Raw genomic sequence first — 22,600 nt, 5'->3', positions numbered from 1 at the left:
TCAGCACTGTTGTGGAGTCTGATGGTTGAGACAATCAGTCTCCGCTGTTGTAGGGTCTGATGGTCGATAAGAATAATAATAGCGTGGATATCAGCAGGATCAATGGATCACAAAGGACTCCATCGTCACACAATGGCACAAGTTGAACAGGTTATACAAATATATCTATATGTTTCACATTGTAATTGATAAATTTCGTTTGTATATATGTGTAACTCACATGTTTGTGAATGCCACGTCATTGTACGTTTACGCCAGCATTTTACATGTGAGGTGAGGTGAGGTGAAATTGGGTTTAACGTCGCGTCCAAGATTATTGCACTTATATAGCGACGTGCATGCACGTGTATGTGTGTGTGTGGCTGCTTGTACTAGTCCGGACTGATGCCGATTTATAGTGCTAGCTCACTGAGATACCATGCCGCAGTTTAACATGAATACCCCACTCAGACACAGTATACTGACTCCGAGCCGACCAGTCCTTGTTTTGGCCCCTTAATGCCGAGCGCCAGACAGGGTAACAACAAGTACAATCTTTTAACGTCTTTTTGTATGACGCGGCCCGGGATCGAACCCTGGACCTTCCGCTCTCCGGGCGGACGCTCTACCACAAGACCACGGAGGCGGGTTTTTTTTACATGTGAAGTTTTATATACATCAGGAGTCGCAGATAGAAGAATCGGGATTCAAAGCCTCTTTCTGTGGTGCCAAACATGTGCTAAAGCCCATGCTATGGAAGATTCTATTAGTAACTGAGTGAGTATGTTTACCATTACATTTACACGAGGTTGTTTTAAGTGAGTAAGTTGAGTTTAACGTCGCTTTTAACAGTATTCCAGTTATATAACGACTTGTCAGCTTAATGTTGGAAAAGGGCCCGAATTGATGCAGGTCTCAGACGCGTATCATTTTGGTGAAACCCACGAGCACCGGGATGGCGCTGACCAACCTAGAAACATAATCGGGGCGAACCGAGATTCGAACCCACAATCATAGGTTTCTTGCGTGCCAGAGGGACGCAACTCTGCACAGCTAATTGCTGCGCCTCAGACGACTCGCCCCCCGTACCCCAAATTTGTTTTGAAGAATTTGCCTCTTTTCAAGGTTAAGTATGTTAAAGAATGTCTCTTTAGCTTTTTGTTTAACAAACAATTAAAATCGTCATTCTCGACCTTGAACTGTTAACCAGAATCATCGAAGCGAAAGTTACAATGAGCAATAGTTTGCAAGAGGTGAGGTGAGGTGAAATTGGGTTTAACGTCGCGTCCAAGATTATTGCACTTATATAGCGACGTGCATGCACGTGTATGTGTGTGTGTGGCTGCTTGTACTAGTCCGGACTAATGCCGATTTATAGTGCTAGCTCACTGAGATACCATGCCGCAGTTGAACATGAATACCCCACTCAGACACAGTATACTGACTCCGAGCCGACCAGTCCTTGTTTAAGCCCCTTAATGCCGAGCGCCAGACAGGGTAACAACAAGTACAATCTTTTAACGTCGCTCTAAAACGCTCTACCACAAGACCACGGAGGCGGTCAGTTTGCAAGAGGTGAAAACGTACACCAATACATCTGTGATGCCACTTGCTCACTGCATTATCTGCCAATAAAGCGACTTCAGCGTCAAGGTGAAAGGTAACCCCTAAGTTCGTGATCTAAAGAACCAGGTTGCAAGCCCCTTCCCAGCAGGTACGTTGTTTCAATGTTGAAATTGTATCAGCATTGTTTCAACATTGGCCTTTCGATATTGAAAATATGTTTAAATTGTTCATTGATTCAACATTGGCCTTTCGATATTGAAAATATGTTTAAATTGTTCATTGATTCAACATTGGCCTTTCGATATTGAAAACATGTTTAAATTGTTCATTGATTCAACATTGGCCTTTCGATATTGAAAATATGTTTAAATTGTTCATTGATTCAACATTGGCCTTTCGATATTGAAAACATGTTTAAATTGTTCATTGATTCAACATTGGCCTTTCGATATTGAAAACATGTTTAAATTGTTCATTGATTCAACATTGGCCTTTCGATATTGAAAACATGTTTAAATTGTTCATTGTTTCAACATTGGCCTTTCGATATTGAAAATATGTTTAAACTGTTCATTGATTCAACATTGGCCTTTCGATATTGAAAATATGTTTAAATTGTTCATTGATTCAACATTGGCCTTTCGATATTGAAAACATGTTTAAATTGTTCATTGATTCAACATTGGCCTTTCGATATTGAAAACATGTTTAAATTGTTCATTGATTCAACATTGGCCTTTCGATATTGAAAACATGTTTAAATTGTTCATTGATTCAACATTGGCCTTTCGATATTGAAAATATGTTTAAATTGTTCATTGATTCAACATTGGCCTTTCGATATTGAAAACATGTTTAAATTGTTCATTGATTCAACATTGGCCTTTCGATATTGAAAATATGTTTAAATTGTTCATTGATTCAACATTGACCTTTCGATATTGGAAATATGTTGACATTCGATAATGTTTTCAACATTGATGCAGCATTGGCCTTTCGATGTCATATCGTGCTATATATAGCTGTATATATCAATGCAACAAATAATCAACCAATACCCAACCAAATCAACACTGATATCTTTTGTTGATTTAACGTCGACATTTCAATTTTCAAATCCAACCAAAAGTCAAGGTCAATCCAATTTTCAAGTGCATGCAATGTCATTTCAATGTTGAAGCACGAAATTGTTTCAACATTGACAACTGATGTTGATTGAACGTCATCACAGCTTTCGAATCCGAAAGTCAAAGTCGTTTCAAGTTAAAGCATGACATTGTTTAATATTGATTTCAAATTCGACATTTCAACATCATTTCAACTATCAAATCACTGGCATTCCAATGTTGAAGCATGACATTGATTTTTTGACTGAACATTGTTGTACCTCCTGAACTAAGAACATCGACTCGTTACGATCGAAATTTCCATCCGTTGATGACCATCTTACTGTTTTTTTAATCAAATTGGAAATGTATGTTCACATTTCAGCACTTCTGACTCAAGTTTTTTCTTTGTTTGTGCAAAATGCGCCGTTACTTATGCCTCGTACTTATCCTAAATATATTATAAATATCAGGTTACAGACTGATCATTTGGGATCGAACATAAGTCTTATTGTATGTAGAACCCTCATTACCGCACACGGGTAAGCGTCGACCACGAATGTGACAACTAACTATTTATATTTATGATAATAATTACATCAGCAGAAGTACGGTGACCACTGGCTATCGTTAGAATATAAACTGCTGCGTTCTCATTGGACAGTACATGCATGACTATAATACACTTTCTTTAAATGACCCTGAATAAATTGACTATACTTGACTGACGAGTTATGCTTATGTAATCTATAATAAAGCAGAGACTTACGCTGCTTGACAGGTGGCCTGGCGCTTGGGGCGTCAATCACCAATCCTTAATTACAAGTGATGGACACCTTCATTAAGGACGGACAGGGCAAGCTGTGAGATTTCATTATAGATAGAACTTTAATTGTGTGACGTCAGTGAGCCATGTGTGGTAGACGGTAAGGCTTTACTCCAATGATTTAACTTCAGATTTGTTTATGCTTATTTGTTGTGGAAATATGTATGCACATTGCAAATATATATGACAATATGTCAAAACAATAATAATCGTTATTTCACACAAGTGTTTATAATTGTAATATGATTCTTGAAGCTATTAAATTAGTAATATCTAACCTATTTGCACTGTCATTTGCATACATAACTTGAAACTGGGTAAATCGACAGGACCGGGTGGAATTCTTCCTGAAATGGTGAAATGTTGCAGAACTTCAATCATAACATACTTAACTATAATTTGTAATAGGATTATACATTGGTGTGTATTCCCTTACGAGCTGGCAAATGGTATTGTAGTTCCTCTGCATGATATGAAAATAAAATGATATTAATAATAATAGAGGTATAACGCTGATGGATGTATTTGGAAAGATGACAACAATATTAAATGATAGATGCAAGACCTTTACGGAAGTTTATGATACAATTTCTGAAGCTCAGGCCGGATTTCGAAGCAGATGCAGTACAATTGATAACATATTTACATTACAGTGTTTAGCACAAAAATATCTCTCTAAACGTCGGGGAGGATTTTATTGTTTGTTTGTTGATTTCCGTAAAGCGTTCGATTCGATTAACGGAAACTCTAGTGGTATTCAATAATGAAAAAAGGAAAACACGGTCGTTTATTGTTGGTTTGAAGGATCTATACTCTAAGATTCAGTGTGCTGTCATGACATCAAATAATTCTCTTTCAGATTCATACTATAGTTATCTGGGTGTTCTGTTTTCAAATAGATTGTCTTGGAGTGTTGGACTAAATGCTTTGATACCCTCAAGATAAAAGCCAATAAGCCTTTGTTTGACATTAAAAAATGCAGTTTCACACAGTTAACATTTTATTTAAATTAAGATAAAGTCCATTCTTCTTTACGGTGCGGAGATCTGAGGTTGCGAGGCTAGTCAAATTGTCGAAACGTTTAATGCTAAGTTTTGTAAATTTGTTTTAGGAGTTGGTAAATATGTATCAAGTACGGCAATATTGGCTGAATGTGGAAGATATGGTTTGCATGTGGATTATATGAAGTGTGTTAAATACTGGTGTAATTATATAGAATGAACGATGAAAGATATCCCCGACAGTGGTATTTGTTAATGAAGAAGCTGGATGAATGTGGTAGAATTCCTATGGCAACTCATGTTAAATATTCACTCGACATTTATGGATTTGGCTATGTGTGGCACGAATATTGACAGAATATTTGTGATGTTAACTGTGCCTTGCAGCTGTTTAGAAAGCGTTTGTTGGATTGTAAGAAACAGAGAAAACAGATGAAAATTTGTGAGTCTTGTAAATTAAGGTATTATTCACACGTCAAGATATTATTGTATATGGAATATTACGTTACAGCTTTCATAAATAGAGACCATAGAGGTATGCTGTGCCTGTAGAGATTAAGTGAATTGCCTATACGGTGTAATCTGGGCAGAAGAGAGGATATTGTTTATTCACAAAGCTTTTGTCGGCTGTGTCACAATGGTTGTATTAAAGACGAAGTCCATTTTGTGTTTGTCTGCCCGTTTTACGCATCATAAAGACAAAAGTATATTCCTGCAATATTCTATAACAATCCACGTATTAATACCTTTAGCAATCTCTTAAATAGCCAAAATGACTGTATACTCAGAATGTAGCTAAGTATGTGTAGCTAAGCTCTATTATTACGTACAAAGGCCTAATATTATACCCTAAGTATTGTTTTCAATTTACATTGCCTCAAGTTACTATATATAACTGAAATGTACATGGGCCTATGTCCTCCCACACATTAATAAACATAAATATGTGTATGGCAGTGTGTTTAACAGCGCTGTAGTACGAATTGTTTTGTAAGCATTTAGACACGAAACCGTGTACCTGAGTAGGGTAGTACCCCATCGTACCTCAGTATGGTACTACCCCATCGTACCTCAGATCTATTTAATTAACATATATACTGAACCGCAAAAGAAACGTCACCAAGGATAGATATATGAGAAACATTATTTGTCCATACACTGTAAACATACTCTGAGAGATATTAAAAAGATGAAACTTGGCAAAACTAATCATCAAGGTTGAAAAGGCAAAACACAACTAGTCTCTGAGAAAATGCCATCAAGTCAGTATCTCGTGTGTTCACCATTTGCATTGATGACTGCCGTGCAACGTCGATACATGGAATGAATGAGGCGGTTGATGAAGGCTATAGGCACTTGAGCCCACACTCTGAGGAACGCGAGACGCAGTTCAGCTGCAGTTGTCATTCAGCCGTCTTTGAATCTCGTCCCACAAGTGCTCAATGGGATATAAATCGTGACTGAGGGCAGGCCACTGCATGGTTCTGATGCCATTCTGCTGGAGGAAGTCTCTTGCTGCTCTCGCAGTGTGGGCACGGGCGTTATCATGCTGAAACTCGTGGTTGCGGCGACGTGCAAAATGAGGCGTGTATGGCGTGTGGTCTCAAGACTTGATGAATGTACCGAGGTGCTGTGACACCATTGCCCCTCCCTGGACCGATGTTCTGGAAGACCACAGGGCCGACCCTCTGTGCAAGACCAATTCCACCACAGACCATGATGCTCGGACCACCCCACGAGTGTCTCTCAACAACACAAGCATCCGAATAACGTTCCCCACGGCGTCGCCAGACTCTCTCTCTCTCTCTTTCTCTCTCTCTCTCTCTGCCCTCTGCTGTTGAGATACAGAAACGGCTCTCGTCTGAGAACAGGACTCTTCTCCACTGCTAATGGCACCAACGCTAGTGCTGTGTTGCCCACTAGAGACGGCCCCGGCGATGACGTGGTGTCAGAATTGGCCCTCGGTATGGCCTGTAACAGTGGAGGTGGCTGCTCGTCAATCGTCGACGCACGATGTCCGCACTAATGTGTCGCTGGTGTGTCCCCATGGTCTGTCGAGCAGTTTCCGCGGTAGTAATGATCCTGACATCGGGTGGTGACCCTTGGTCTTCCACTACGTGGTCGGTCATCTGTAGTGTTGGTGGTCTGTTACCGTTGCTGGAGCCTGTATATGGTCCTTACGTGGACATGAAATGCATTGGCTACTTGCCGGGCGGTTTGTCCAGCTTGCAATCGTCCAAGGGATTGGTGTCGCTGATTTCTTGTCAATCTTGGCATGTGGTAGCAATTCAATAACGAATGAATGTTATCCAGTCTGGGTGGATTTTTATAGGGCAAGAAATGGGGGAACGCATTGCATTGCAATTTGCACGGAACTCACGTGCATCAGGTTACCATGGCCGTTGCCGTAATGCGTTTGGGCGATCGGTTTTATTGTCATCTGCTTTGGTTTTTTTATCATCAAAATTCATTTTTCCGGACAAGGTAATGTTAAATTTGAGAATATTTGGCAAAAATTACCCAAATATTTAAATAACAACTTTTCATGCAATGTTACTTGGGGCGACGTTTCTTTTGCGGTTTAGTATATATAAAACATAGATACAATTTTTGTTTCCAGGGTGTTCATCTACAGCTCATTCACCATCCTGGCGCACCTGTGTCTGGTGGAGGGGAAACTGCCGTTCAGGTCATCGTCAGTCATCCTCTGTACAGAAGTCCTCAAGGTTTGTTTCGTTGTAGAACCTGTTTTATTATTTTGCATTTGAAATCTCTTTCTCAGAGCAGAACATTCATTGACAGATTGTGATTAAATTGATGTATTGTTTGTGTTGCAGATTGTCTTGTCGATAGCAATGTTGTTGCCGGAACTGCGGAGAGGTGACATGACCATGCCGTCACTGTCCAACTGTCTGCTGTTAATGGTTCCAGCCGTGCTGTACTGCATCAACAACAACCTCAGCGTTTACATGCAGGTGCAGATGGACCCCACCACCTACCAGGTAATGCTGGCTGAAAACAATAGCCTGGGGTCGATCTTTGTCATACCCACCGATTGACGTTACATATATTTCTGTGTCGGCTAGGTAGCCCAGTGGTCGCTTTTAGGCGTGCCAGAAAACTGAATGTGGGTTCAAATTCCAGATTCGTCGTGCTTATATATATTGGTTTGTCTGCACCACACAAGTGGTCATAGGTTTCATCAAAATGGTAACGTCTAACGTCAATTCCGGTTTCCACATCCAGCTGTCACGCCGTGACATAACTGAAATATTGTTCAAAGCGGCACTTAACCAAACATATTCACTCACTCACTGTCTAAACAAATGTGCACGTGGTAGTAATGTGTCAATATCCAATCTCCTGCTCTGATGGTACTCGTTTTTAAAAAGAGAGAGATTAAAACCGGACAAAAGAAAGTATACACCAATGTTTGATGGTGGCTAAAATGGTTATTCGATGGTGATGTGTTTGATACGGGTATCAAAATTGTGTTTTAGCGACGTTTTAAGGATTCAATCGGGTAGCCTAGTGATGGAAGCGTTCGCTCGTCACGCCAAAGACCCGGTTTCGATTCCCGACATGGGTACAATGTGGGAAGCCCAATTCTGGTGTCACCCGCCGTGTTATTGCTGGAATATTGCTAAAAGCGGCGTTAAACCATACTCACTCAACCCAGAAACGTTTTGTGAACGTTTGTAAATTTTGTTCAAATCCAATTTTCAAACTTATACTCTTTTGCCCGGCAGGGTACTGGTAGTGAAGGACATGCTTATCCTTTTCGTAAGCATCGGGTGTCCTTACTGATTTTCTGTGATCCATACATATAATTTTCACCGCTTTTTGCCCTTTACGCCCAATGGAAACTGTTTCGTCGGATAATCGAGACTGGTCATTCTCTGGCATTGACCTTTCATATATTTCGTAGATTTTGGGCAACATGAAGGTTGCCACAACGGCGGTCCTGTACAGGATTATCATTCAACGGTGAGTCAGACTTGGATCATAATCGTTGTTTAAATCTCAGAATTTCGGAGTTACATATACTGAGAGGCAATGAAAACGCAATCAGCATTTTTTATCATAGAATAGTAACAGAGGTGAAAACAAAGTGATTAGTTATTGAAAAATGTTACTTAGCGTGATAATTGTCTTCTGTCGTCGTGTGTACAGACATGTTTGGTTGTGTGCACACCACAATGATAAAAACGCCCAAATACATCTTCAGCTTGCAGTCCTGAAATGCACGTGCACGACATGAATTTTGAATTGCATGCAAACAGTACACATTGCTCCCCTATAAAATCACATCATGATTTGAAACTGGTGTCCATATGCACCATGCCACGGTTAACCCAAGATCAGCGACACCAGGCCATTGGAATGCTGCGAGCTGACACTCCACAGACTGACGTTGCACAACACTTTAATGTCCATCCATCAACTGTCAGTCGTCACAGGCAGGGTGGAGGATCGGCCACGCCCAGGCGTTCAACGGGTGACAACAGGATGTCAGGATCGCTATATTGTCATGCAACACCGCCGACGTCGATTTGAGACAGCTGTACAGACTGCAAACAACACTATCGGAAGCAGAGGAAGATCCATCAGCAATCGAACTGTGCGTCGACGTCTTGCTGCAGCAGGGATACGGTCACGTCGACCGTACCAAGGTCAGATCTTAAAGCATAATCACAGACTTCAACGACAACGATGGGCTGCAGCAGGTGGTTTTCTGGGAAACGTCGGTTGGAGGAATGTTGTTTTCTCTGATGAGTCTCGCTTTAACGTCTCCTTCCCAGATGGACGGCTCCGTGTGTACCGACGTCAAGGTGAACATTATGTGCGACCTTGTGTTAGTGAACGAGATCGCTTTGGTGGTGGAGGATTAATGGTTTGGGGAGCCATAAATGCTGTGTTTAAATCACAGCTTGTTATTGTGCAAGGTAACTTGACGGCACGACGTTACGTGGATACTGTTCTACAGCCAGTTCTTCTTCCTCTCTTAAGACAGCATGGTGGAAACCGGCCAGTGTTTCAGCATGACAATGCTCGGCCTCATACTGCCATCCTGACACGGAATTTTCTTCAGAGAAACAACTTGGAGGTCATGCAGCGGCCCTCAAGGTCACCAGACATGAACCCAATTGAGCACCTGTGGGACGAACTTAGTAGGCGTGTGAGACGACAACAGATTCCGCCCCGCAATGTTGCTCACTCAGGCATTGCAGTATCACTGGAACGTAATCCCGGCTCATTTCATCCGTCGTTTATGTGATTCCATGCCAAGGCGTTTGCAAGCTTGTGTTCGTGCTCAAGGTGGACACACCAGATACTGAGGGTCTGTTCAATCTCTCTTCTGTAAATGGGGTTGGAACTGATGATATTGGACACTGCTTTATGCAGAATTTCTCTATCGTCATCAGTCTTTGCTAATATACTTAATAGAAGCTTTGAAATTTTCTTATGTTAATAAAATTCACGTTTGAAAATTGGATTGCGTTTTCATTGCCTCTCAGTATATTTTATGATTCCTGGATCTAACGTAAACTTCCATAGAATAAATACTTTTAGGACACCATGCATCATGGAATGTTTTAAATTATATGACTACAAATTGTCATCATGCGATGTAAGATTACCAGATTAGCTGGCTGTTGCAGCATCAGTATACGTTTTTGTACGATCCCATTTTAACATACTCGTTGTTTTAGTCATCCTTACATACAAATATCGCTTGACATCTGACCTCTTCCGAGGCAAGGGAAACTGACAATAAAAATGCAGCTTCCGTCCTGGCCAAAATAGGCAGGAATTTTTTGGCTAGATCGTAGCGCCACTAGTGGCTATAGCGAGTTGTGTCCCTTCTATGTCTCTCCTATTGACCAATCATATACAACTACCATATTACTTGCAATTGCTTCAAACAAAATGGCAGCATTTTGATTGGACAATGCATAGACTCCTTAGTCCAGCAAAAAACATAACTTCGAAATTCCAGCCTCGGCAAGGCCGGAAACTGGACTTTTAAAGTCAGTAAACTCCCTTGCCTCGGGAAGATGGACAACTGATAATTGACTTCACGTTGCCTACCCTAAGAAGAGTGTAAATGGAACATTCCATCTTTGATCATGGATCTTGTACCTGTGTACTAGCCATCTTGTAACTTGTGGTCTTGTGACAAATTTCCACATGTAAACTTAAATCCTTTTGTGCCTGATGTTTTGAAAAAAACCCTGCTGCACAGAAATTGAATGTTCTTTCAAATGCCCTCAATTGATATTTTCAAGTCAAGACTTCAAAACTCTCTCTTAACTCTAGCGTACATATACATGTGTGTTGTTAGCGCTTTGGGCGTGCTTTGTTGAGTGGAAGTTAGCCCATTTACGAGAATTCTTCCTATTTTATTATTACTATAATTACGACCAGTTGTAGATATGATGTCATATGGCCAGGGACCCGTGAAGATCAGGGGTAGAGCAGTTCTTCAGTAACCCATGCTTGCAGTAAAAGGCGACTATGCTTGTCGTAAGAGGCGACTAACGGGATCGGGTGGTCAGGCTCGCTGACTTGTTGATGCATGTCATCGTATCCCAATTGAGATGCTCGATGCTCATGATGTCAATCACTGGACTGTCTGGTCCAGACTCAATTTTTTACAGACCGCCGTCATATAGCTGGAATATTGCTGAGTGCAGCGTTAAACAACAAACAAACATGTGCCCAGGAGATTGTGTTGTTGCTGTCGACTTTACGAGTGCTTCAGATTGATCATTTTTCACACATGGAATTAACTGAGAAATAATTATCAAAGAGCGTTCTGTTTTGAGTTGCACTCGTGTCAGTTATTACATTACATGAATAAGAATATTAATTCATTGGACTAAATGCTAACTTTAGTCAGAAAGTTGACATATGTTCCCAAGTGATGCATAATACTATGGCATGGAGAAGTCTTGTCTCAATACATAATACAGTAAACTACGGTTATAACGAACACGCTTATAGCGAACTGACGGATATAACGAACTTACTTTTTGGGTCCAGACTATTTGCTTTAGTTATGCTGTATATATGCTTATCACGAACTACGGTTATAACGAACTAAAATTAGTAGTCCCTTTGAGTTCGTTATAACCGTACTTTACTGTATACTGATCACGTGATCAGTTGAAATAATACATCCGTGACTGAAAAACACGGACTGGACTGACAACGCACTTGAGTGATATCGGCGAGCAAGATACTGACTGGCATGGCCCGGATTATGTATTGTCGTACCGCATGTAATATTGGGCAAGAGTTCTCACTGTATCCTGATGTTGAGGTTGGACATCTGTTGCCTTGTTGCTGCAGCAAGCCGACCGTTGTGCAGTGGATATCAATTGGCCTTCTCAGCATCTCTGGCATACTGGACAGGTAGGTCTTCTTCCACAACGCCTTTCCTATGTTAGAATCAGCATTCAAGGTATTTTTGAGCTACAACTATCGGGGTGGAGGGGGGAGGTACATTTTAAGTGCAAGACCTGCTTGGAGGTTTTACATTTGAATTAGAAGACCTAGGTTTCAATATGCGGCTAATGTTAAAGGTCACAATTTATTAACATGAAAATTCCCTGACGTGAATCGAACCTTCTACCTTCTATCATGTTTAGTACTGTAACCCACTGAGCCACCAGGCTAGCTGATAAGAAGGTGTTCGGTCTCACATGTCATGACTTCAGTTGTCTGCATGCTGCATGTAGTCTTTCTCTCGCACGTTGTCACCGAATTCGTTTTATTAACTACTGTAAGGTATCCCGATGTTTTTGAGACGGGTGCCACCGATGGGGCAGGATACGCTCACGTGTTCGCGACCATCTGGTGCCATCTCTATTTGACAGTGATTCATAAACGCATGGTCATGCTATTCGTGTGTGAATCGTATAATCGACTCTGCGTTTGTCTGAAGTTGCTATTGGGTATGGAAAGGGTTTTGTCACTTTATTAACGTAAAAGACCTCAGTAAAGCTTTCAAAAAGTTTTGTGGTAGACATGTGGAGGACATTTCCAAATTTGGTCGACGTCTGTGTGTGTGTGTGTGTGTGAGTGAGTGAGTGAGAGAGAGAGAGAGTGAGTGAGTGACTGTTTGTGTGTGTGTGCGTGCGTGCGTGCGTTGTGTGTGTGTGTGTGTGTGTGTGTGTGTGTGTGTGTGTGTGTGTGTGTGTGTGTGTGTGTGTGTGCGTGGAGAGAGGATCAATGTGACATCTCTCTGTTCAGCTATGGTGGTATGCAGACCGAGGGGGCTGTGCGGTCCGGGGAGATGCACCTGACTGTGTCCGGTCTGATCATGTTGTGCACCTACTGTTGTATATCAGGCTTCGCCGGGGTCTACACCGAATACATATTAAAGAAACACTATCAGGTAAGGTGCTGACTTAATTTCATTGCGCAAATGTGCTCATCTTCGAAAGCTTAAAACCTGGAATAAATCTATAATAAGATTATAGTATCCTTAAAGTCACCTGGTATTGAATTTCATCCACATGAGTCAACCTTAGAGGACGTGTTCACTGTTGATAGCTATGTTTAACAATCCCTGAATGTTCGCTCTTGGCGCACTTGTCAGCCACGGGGGGCACGGGTGGCCCAGTCGTCTAAGGCGCCGTGATTCGCTGTGCAGAGTTGCGTCCCCTGGGCACGCCAGAGACCTATGATTTTGGGTGGGAATCCCGTTTCGCCCCGAAATGTTTCTTGCTTTGTCAGCACCATACCCATGCTTGTGGGTTTCACCGAAGTGGTAAACGTCTTAGACCTGCATCCCTTCGGGCTTTGCTCCCACATTAAGCTGACATGCCGCGATTTAACAGACTTTCATTGCGCAAATGTGCTTGTCTTCGAAATCTTAAAACATTCTCTAAGACCGTCGAATGGAATGATTGTTGTACTGGACACAGTAATACATGAGTACAAAAGTCGAGTCTGTTAGTGTGTATTCCAAGTACAAACTTGTGTATCAGCCCGCAGTCGCGGGTGCAGCATACTGAACACAGTGTTGTCAAAGATGTTTAAAAGATATTGCTTCCCTGGATTAGGCTGACGAATATCTCTGACCTTTACCATGGCAGGTAAAATTAGCTAACCCGGAACATTTGAAAATTTCACTGGGTATGGCACTAGATTTAATTCGTTTCACTGTTCCACAACTGTGTCGATTAAACCAAAAATTTGATATATTCGTGTTAACCTATTATAACGTATGTAATGGCATGAACATTTTACCCGAATGTGTTTTCTAGACCTCCCTCCACGTTCAAAACACTCTGATGTACACATTCGGTATTGTCCTCAACGGTGGAGCGTGGGCCCTGCAGGAGGCATGGAGTGGCCAGGGAGAAGGTATTGTTATCTACCAGATTGAATAAAGTACAACCTCCGAGATATACGGAAACAATGAGTGAAATACGAAAGAAAACAAAACAGAGTAGTATAATTAAAAACTTGCAATTTGGCCTTGCAAAGATCCGCTGCTCGAGAGTTCGATTGATTGTCGACCTATGGTTGGAATCCTGGTTCGCCCCGACTATGTTTCTAGGTTTGTCAGCACCATACCTGTGCTCGTGGGTTTCGCGGAAGTGGTAAACGTCTGAGACCTGCATCACTTCGGGCTTTCCTCCCACAATACGCTGACACGCCGCGAACTGGATTCTGTTAAAAGTGGCGTTAAACCAAACTCACTCACTCAGTCACTCACTTACTTGTCAAACATGACCTAATTACCACAGTGTGTCACTACGCTAACTACATCAATGGATAATCTACCTGCTGTTGTTATTTTGCCGGTTGATGTATACTGAACGAAATTAAAAACTTCACAATCCTAAAATTTTAACATTTTGACCAGTTATCATTGTGGGCCCTTATTGTGTATTTAAACAGTATTGGCCACGTATTGTCTTCAGATAACACCCGTTTTTGTGCAGGTGAAACGATCAAAATCATGTGCACAGCACTATGGTGGCAAAAGTGGTTTTTCACGTGCAACTGGTCACGTGGCCATAATACCGCACGTGTTTTCAGCCATACTTGTTAGCAGTCATTAACAAAAAAAGAAAAACGCAAGCAAACAAAAGTCTTTATGGCCATTTGTCACGCCACGCCTTTCAAATGTGCAACGTGAACGTGCCATCGGCATGTTGCAGACGGGAACGTCCGTAGCTGAAGTCGCAAGGACGATAGGTTGTAGTCGACGGACTGTTTATGATTTACAGACGCGTCTACAGCAAACGGGTACCACCGCTGATCGCCCTCGGCCAGGTCGACCACGTGTGACGTCACATGCAGAGGATCGTCAGATTGTCTTACGTCACCTCCGTAACCGATTTTTGACGGCTACATCAACCAGAAATGAACTGTTTAGGGGTAGACTGAGTGCGCAAACTGTTCGAAACCGTCTGAGAACTGCTCACCTTCAAGCACGACGGCCATACTGCGGGCCGATTTTGACTCAATTAAACAGACGTCAACGTCAATTGTGGGCACAGCGACACTTACGATTGGAATCAAGTTGTCTTCAGTGATGAATCCCGATTTAATCTTCGATTTGCTGATGGTAGGGCGAGGGTGTGTAGGCGCCGTCATGCACGTTACGCCCAGTGTTGTGTACAGGAAGTTGACAGATTTCGAGGCGGAAGTGTCATGGTGTGGGGTGCTTTCTGTGGCAATGCACGTTCCAGGCTTCTTGTCATCCGTGGCAACCTCAACGCTGCTGCCCACCGCGACCAGGTACTGGCACCAGAGCTTCTGCCTTTTATGGCAGCACATGGACCCGATTTAATCTTCCAACACGACAATAGCAGACCCCACACAGCAATTTTGACAAGGAATTTCCTTCAGAATGCGGGAGTCAACGTCATTGACTGGCCGTAAAGGTCTCCCGACCTCAATCCCATGGAACACGTCTGGGATGCTCTTGGCAGAAGTCTGCGCACTCTCCAGAACCAACCACAGAATTTGCAAGATCTTGGCACCATTTTGCAGCAATAATGGCGTCGTCATCCCAATCATGTGTTCACAAGCATCACAAGGTCCATGCGGAGGCGTTGTGTGGCAGTTGTCAACGCACATGGTGGCCATACACGCTACTGAACTTGTGTTCTCAGATTCTCGTGCTTGGGACTTGATTTAAACCGTTAATGTTATTACCGAATACCGTAGGTGCTTCGAACAAATTATGGTTACCACCGTTAATTAAAATCCTTCTTTGGACATTAATGATTCAAAATTACCTTCTCTGATACATTTGACCGTTGTATATCATATATGGAAATTTTTAATTTGACTCAGTATATATTGACTTCTGTCACTGTCCGACTGACACATCCCTTCCCTGTGACGTAATAAATATTAATGCGCGCTTTCCTGGAGTGAGTGGGTGAGTGAGTTGGGTTTAACGCCGCTTTTAACAGTATTCCAGTTATATCGCGGCATTTTACTGATTTCACTATTTAGTTCTGTGCGTGTGGCTTTCTTGATCTGGAGTGGTTGTTTACTGGTTTCACTATTTAGTTCTGTATGTGCGGCTTTCTCGATCTTGAGTGGTTGTTTACTGATTTCACTATTTAGTTCTGTACGTGCGGCTTTCTTGACCTTGAGTGGTTGTTTACTGATTTCACTATTTAGTTCTGTTCGTGCGTCTTTCTTGATCTTGAGTGGTTGTTAAAATGATTTAACTATTAAGTTCTGTACGTGCGGCTTTCTTGATCTTGAGTGGTTATTTACTGATTTCACTATTTAGTTCTGTACGTGCGGCTTTCTTTATCTTTCTTGATCCCCTTTCTGGATTAACCTTTGCCTTTCAACTTGAGAACCACATCGAAACAGTATTGATGCAAATGTGTGGATTTCTATTATTTTCCCATGCATTCCCAAATTAGACACACGTGTAAATATTATCAAATGATTTGGAATATTGGGATATTGTTTTTGGCTTTTTTTCGTGTAGTGTACCTATGCTTAATATTTAGAATCCAGTTTGTTCATCGTGTATCATTTATTCGAACACTTCCTATAACATAAGAACAATACCAATTGATAAAAGAAACTGATTGTCTGGTAAATATCACTTCTCTTAGTTGACCGTCAACTATGATGGCGGCCATTGACGTGATATATTGTTTATTAAAGATGTCAAATGTCCTGATGATTGCATTCGGACATGACCAAACAAGGAGATTTTTAACCATTTACTTGTGTTAAATATGACTCTGCCAATACCATGTTTGTAATTTTAAAGCCATCTAATCAGTGTTCTGATTGGTTGAGAGAGGTCACATGCTTGTGAATACGATCGAGGTAGGTCCAGGACACTTCCTACTCTTCATTCACTCCCACTAGGTATGCGTTTTCATACATTTTTAAGCCAACTTAAGAAACATTAAATTGATATTTTATTACGTACAATGACATTTTTGATAAAGGGAACCCTATCAAGATTGAGGGTCACGATAAATATATTGGTGTTCGTTCGGGAATTTGAAGATTCGACACGTTTTGTTTGTATTGCAGATAGACGTATGGATTTATTCGAGGGTTTCACACTCAAAACATGGGCTTTGGTAGTTTCTCTGGTAAGGTTGTTACTATGTCACTCTTCCTTCTCGTGGAACCTGCTGTATTCCCTATAGAACTGGTATGACACATATGTTATATGTGGGATAAAACTTTCCTAGTAAATTACAAATTACTTCGAAGAGTACTTACACTTACTACAGAGTAAGGCACCTAATCGCCAGCCCCCCAAAAGTCAGCGACCTAACCCACTCCGCCCCCGTGGTTTCCACATACTGAAAGTCCAACAACTGGTAGTTTAGATCACGTACTTTGTGTACCCCTCTTATAGGTGTAAATAGACACGGTCCCCAAGTCACAAAAATTATGAATAGACAATGCCTTTTAGTAAAGTGGTCAAATGTAACATATGTTTTAGTTGGGATAACACTTGGTAAAGTACACATTCTAGTACTTGAGTCCCATTGTTTATTTGAGCATTGTTTATTCAAAACCGGTATGATTTGTTCGTTTGTTGAACGCCGCACTCAACAATATTCCAGCTATATGACGACGATTTGTAACAAATCGAGTCTGGACCAGACAGCCCAGTGATTGATATCATGAGCATCGAAATATGCGATTGGGATACGATGACATGCATCAACCAAGTCAGCGAGCCTTACCAACCGATCCCGTTAGTCGCCTTTTGCGACAAGCATAGTCACCTTTTACTGCAAGCATGGGTTGCTGAACACCTATAATACTGTATCTCTCCACAGGCCTTCAACGGGCTGATAATGTCGGCCATCATGAAGCACGGCAGCAACATCACACGTCTCTTCATCATCTCCAGCGCCATGTTGGTGACGACTCTACTCTCTGTCGCCATCTTCCAGTTGGCCCTCAACATGTATTATGTCCTGGCATTTATCTTGGTCATAGTGGCCCTGTACATGTATCATAGATGATTGTGGATAATCAACGATGTCATAGAAGGGTGAGTGAGGAAGTTGTCTAAAGATTATCTCTGTTTTCTGTGATATGTGTATATGCGAAGGTGCCCACTGACCTTAGCATGTGAGGTGTGATGTCCTGGGTAGGACGTGACAGTGTTTTGACTACGTTTCTTTCATTAATTAAAACACATCTGTGACGTCATTCTATTGTTTGAACGCTCCATTTTTTTTCAGGAATGGAGAGTTGCTTGTCAAGTGTACATTATCTTGAAGCAGTATTTGAATTTTTCACATATTTTCAACTACAGAATATTTTGTCAAAGTGTAAAAGTAGGGATGAGTTTTAAGTAGGGGAATATCCGCGTAACTCTCCATTCCTTAAAGATAATGGGCCTCGGCCCCTGCGGGGCCTCTGCTCCATTATGTTAAGGAATGGAGAGTTACTCGGACATTCCCCTCTACTTAAAGACCCCATAGTAAGAAATTCGTCGTTTTTATCATCAACAGCAACACACATGCAGAAAGGAGAAACGCGGAAAAGGAGTAATTCAAACAATTAGATACTGACAGCTTGCGTGGACGTGAAAAAAACCCCATAAAAGCTGTTGACTTTTAATTGTGACACTGTTACAACAAACTGAACCTTCCTGACCAATCCATCAGTAAAGTACTTTATTAATAATCCCAAATTAAGTGAGAAAACGCTTCAGACACGAGATTATAAAAAGCTTTTTTAATACCTTCTTTGATCTCGTTGTGGTAGTCTCCGTGGTCTAGTGGTAGAGCGTCCGCCCGGAGAGCGGAAGGTCCGGGGTTCGATCCCCGGCCGCGTCATACCAAAAGACGTTAAAAGATGGTACTTGTTGTTACCCTGTCTGGCGCTCGGCATTAAGGGGCTAAAACAAGGACTGGTCGGCTCGGAGTCAGTATACTGTGTCTGAGTGGGGTACTCATGTTAAACTGCGGCATGGTACCACAGTGAGCTAGCACTATAAATCGGCATCAGTCCGGACTTGTACAAGCAGCCACACAAACACACACACGTACATGCACGTCGCTATATAAGTGCAATATTCTTGGACGCGACGTTAAACCCTATTTCACCTCACCTCACCTCGTTGTGGTAGTTTACGTTTTGAAGTTATTCTGCTAAACAAATTGGTACTTAATCCTGCTGTTCCAACAACAGGAAAAGAGTGTTGAAGTTTTGGCATGTTAGGATGACCTTTTCATTAAACTTGTTCATAAATAGTAGCTGACAATAAATGTGTGAGAAATGTGACAAAGTATTTCAAGAATCAAATGTATAATGTTTAAAATTTAAAACAAGAACACCTTATTTTTATGCTGATTCGGATATCATTTATTGTAATGTGGATATTAACCATGTGTTTTTAACTTCCCCAGTTGGCTCTGTCCACTATACACTTTATTTATCAAGAATTCCAATGTAGACTTTTGTCTGTCGGTAAAGGTATGTTGGAGATAACATTAGATGTATGTTTTAAGAGAACACAAAAATCATAATCTCAGATTTGAAGAAAAAACGTAACCATAAATTTTATGACAGGAGTTGGGAAATTATTTACGAAATAACGTTTCCTTGTATTGATAGGAGAGACGTCCAATAACGATGGTTCCAATTCAGAATCATTCATAACGCACTGCTGGTTAACACATGTCTCAATAGAAAAGGATATGTATTATCTATCACCAATGTGTTCTTTCCGAGTATATTGATCTTGAATGATACTGAACATGTTTTAAACAATATTATATTTTCAATGTTAAACTTTGAATCAATGGTAGAGCTGCTACTGACATATTGTCGATGGTAACGGTGTGTTCATTTATGGGTTTAACGCCGTGTTGAAAATCTCTCCAGTTATATCACGGCGTGTCAGCGTAATGCGGGTATGCCCAATATGATTGATGCAAATCTTAGATATTCCTCCAGAAATCATTACAAAATGGTGGTTAATGACGTTCCCGTTCTGTTGTGTTTGTTTTAAGCTGATGTGATGATGATTTTTAGGAATTGGCACAGCTCCGTCCGCTACGGTTACGGTTGTGATCTCCGAATGTTATCCATGTCATGATATCATTGAAAACTGCTATCGCGAAACAAAGATCTGAAGACATCCCATTAAGAGTCACGCCAGAACGACCTTTCATCCGACCAATCAAAGCGTCGCTTACCAGATCATGAAAGTGACAGTCGGAGTGTGTTTTCTGATCATGCAACCTCGAAAACGTTAAAACGGGGTATTCCGAACGACAGTTACAGCCCGTACGACTGTTTCCGTCAAAATATCATCTATCTCTCGCTTCTGTGGGATACACATTTGAACGAAGGAGGCGTTGCACAGTACGTGGGAAGCACTGCCATACTATCGCAACCATATATTAGACATTCCGGAATGTTCGTTTGTTGAGTTTTCAAATTTTTAATCGAGAACTGTGTCAACATATTTTTCAAGCGTAGTCTGAAATGGAAGTCGCCAGGTTGAAACGAATGCCATAAAGCTCGAGAAAGCTGCTTTCTAATTGGCTGATATCGACTTCTTGTTAATCGTTTCAGTGGTCGGTCAAAGTTCGCGAAAGGTCGTCCTGACGTGACCCGTAATGGGATGTCCTCAGATCTTTGTTTAGCTACAGCGAGAACTCAAATCTGATTTTAATGAGATTGGGTGCTGACAAACCTAGAAGCATAATCGGGGCAAACCGGATTCGAACCCACAATCATAGGTTTCTGGCGTGCCCAAGGGACGCAACTCTGCACTGCGAATTGTGGCGCTTAAGAGGATTTGACCATCCGTGTTATTTCACTAAATAAATATAATACAGTCGATAAAGTTCCAATATTATTTGTAAGCCAGCCGATACACTAGAGAAATATATAACGTCAGCGTCAGAGAATAACCCATCTCGAATACCCGCCGGTAGTGATTCCATTGGGCGCAAAAGACAAAATAGTGAGTTGGTGAGTTGGGTTTAACGCCGCTTTTAAGAGTATTCCAGTTATATCGTGACGTGCCAGCTTAATGTGGGAGGAAAGCCCGACGTGATGCAGGTCTCAGACGTTTACCACTTCGGTGAAACCTACGAGCACAGGTATGGTGCTGACAAACTTAGAAACATAATCGGGGGCAAAAGGTAAAATGGCGGTGAAGGTGAAATTATATGAAAAGACCAATGAAGGAACCAGAGACCATAAAATAAATGCTATTTTATTGTCTCTGAAGTAACAGAATAGGTAGCAAAGGTGCTTTCAATAAGACCTTGCATACAGGTGTACTAAGATTCTATCATATCCTGACAGTGAATGAGTATGGTTTTACGACGCCTTTAACAATATTCCAACACTTTAAAGGCGAGGGACACCAGAAATAGGTTTAACACATTTTAGCCATGTAGGGAATCGAACCCGGGTCTTCGGCGAATTCTACGAGGCGAACCCACCGTCTTTCGATATCTAGACACCCCAGACGCGGTGGTCCTGTCCTGATAGTCTTAGAAACCCTAATCGACAGATGTGAGACTGACTATGTTAAGTAACACGGAAATACACAGAGTCTTAACGCGTACACAAGAAGGGCAAAATACAATGGTTTACAACTCATATGACTTACACCTGATGTGTGGAAATACCTGGTTTTAGTTCACATGTAACGGATATATATCTGATACTGATACGAGAGTGTTTAAAAAGCGTTTAGCATTATGTTTATGTTCTCATGTAAATATATTTCTCTTTGTTGCTTTTAAAGGTAATATGTGCATATGTATGTGAATATGTGTATATGTATGTGTGTATTTATATATGTATGTATGTATGTATGTATGTATGTATGTATGTATGTATGTATGTATGTATGTATGTATGTATGTATGTGTATGTATATACATATTAATAATCAATGTCTCTACAAATACATAAGGGAAAGGGCCACTTAAGTTGGATAACTTTTGCCCAATCCCGTTGACCATATATGTCAATAAAATATGTTTAAATCCAACAAAATTTTCAGCTCTCGGTTGTTGTGCTAACAAGTGTCATACGTAAATAAGAATCAACATGCGATTAATCATCTTCAGTCGAGCTACAGTCCAGTGACGTGCTGATAATGCATCTCTACTCCTTAGCATTGAAATGGACAAAACTTTGCATAGCGCACTTGTAGTGTATTCGTTACACTAATAATAGTAACTAAAGGAGTTTCCCCTAGTTAATGCTGGCTGTGCTCGTCGCCGGATCAGACGTAATATTATTACGTATTGTGATAACGTCATGATACGGGTGCGTTGTAACAGACAATCGCTTGAGAGTAGCGCTAACTTTCAGTCACTTGTAATCACACCAATCGCTGACTTAGGTCGCTTCGTTCTCAAACCAAAATCGGCAGAGTTCGACAGCCGAACAAGAAATTCTTGACTGGATCAACTGGGAATTGATCCACTTGCAATCATACAATCGCTGGCTGAGGTGGCTTTCTTTCTCAAACCAAAATGACTGAAAATTTTGTTTGACAGCGGAACAAGAAATTCTTAAGGAAGAGAATTTATGGATGTCCACTTCTTTATTATGAGAAACACAACGTTTCGGAGTACATGCTTACTCCTTCATCAGGTGAA

The 22,600-nt window shown here is 41.3% G+C and overlaps 1 protein-coding gene across 1 annotated transcript; it reads left to right on the top strand.

Annotated features, from left to right (window-relative positions):
- The first annotated feature begins 20 nt into the window (after nucleotides 1-20).
- LOC124147050 (probable UDP-sugar transporter protein SLC35A4) lies at nucleotides 21-18,158 on the top strand. The gene is made up of 10 exons (XM_046517654.2): nucleotides 21-150; nucleotides 662-756; nucleotides 7,099-7,204; nucleotides 7,316-7,480; nucleotides 8,407-8,465; nucleotides 11,835-11,897; nucleotides 12,738-12,882; nucleotides 13,757-13,856; nucleotides 17,025-17,086; nucleotides 17,789-18,158. Exons 1-10 carry the CDS (start codon nucleotides 103-105, stop codon nucleotides 17,975-17,977), a joined length of 1,032 nt encoding a protein of 343 aa, XP_046373610.1. The 5' UTR covers nucleotides 21-102; the 3' UTR covers nucleotides 17,978-18,158.
- The last annotated feature ends 4,442 nt before the right edge of the window (nucleotides 18,159-22,600 follow it).

This window comes from Haliotis rufescens, unplaced genomic scaffold, assembly GCF_023055435.1.
Source record: "Haliotis rufescens isolate VD_foot unplaced genomic scaffold, xgHalRufe1.0.p SCAF_1, whole genome shotgun sequence".
In the NCBI taxonomy this organism is placed as follows: domain Eukaryota; kingdom Metazoa; phylum Mollusca; class Gastropoda; order Lepetellida; family Haliotidae; genus Haliotis; species Haliotis rufescens.
This window is presented reverse-complemented; position numbering and strand designations above follow the sequence as displayed.

Excerpts from the sequence above, each read along its gene's own strand:
- LOC124147050 (XM_046517654.2), top strand. The coding sequence starts at position 103 with ATGGATCACAAAGGACTCCATCGTCACACAATGGCACAAGTTGAACAG. Across the intron at positions 151-661 it reads CAATGGCACAAGTTGAACAG|GAGTCGCAGATAGAAGAATC; the intron begins GTTATACAAATA and ends TATATACATCAG. Across the intron at positions 11,898-12,737 it reads ATCTCTGGCATACTGGACAG|CTATGGTGGTATGCAGACCG; the intron begins GTAGGTCTTCTT and ends CTCTCTGTTCAG.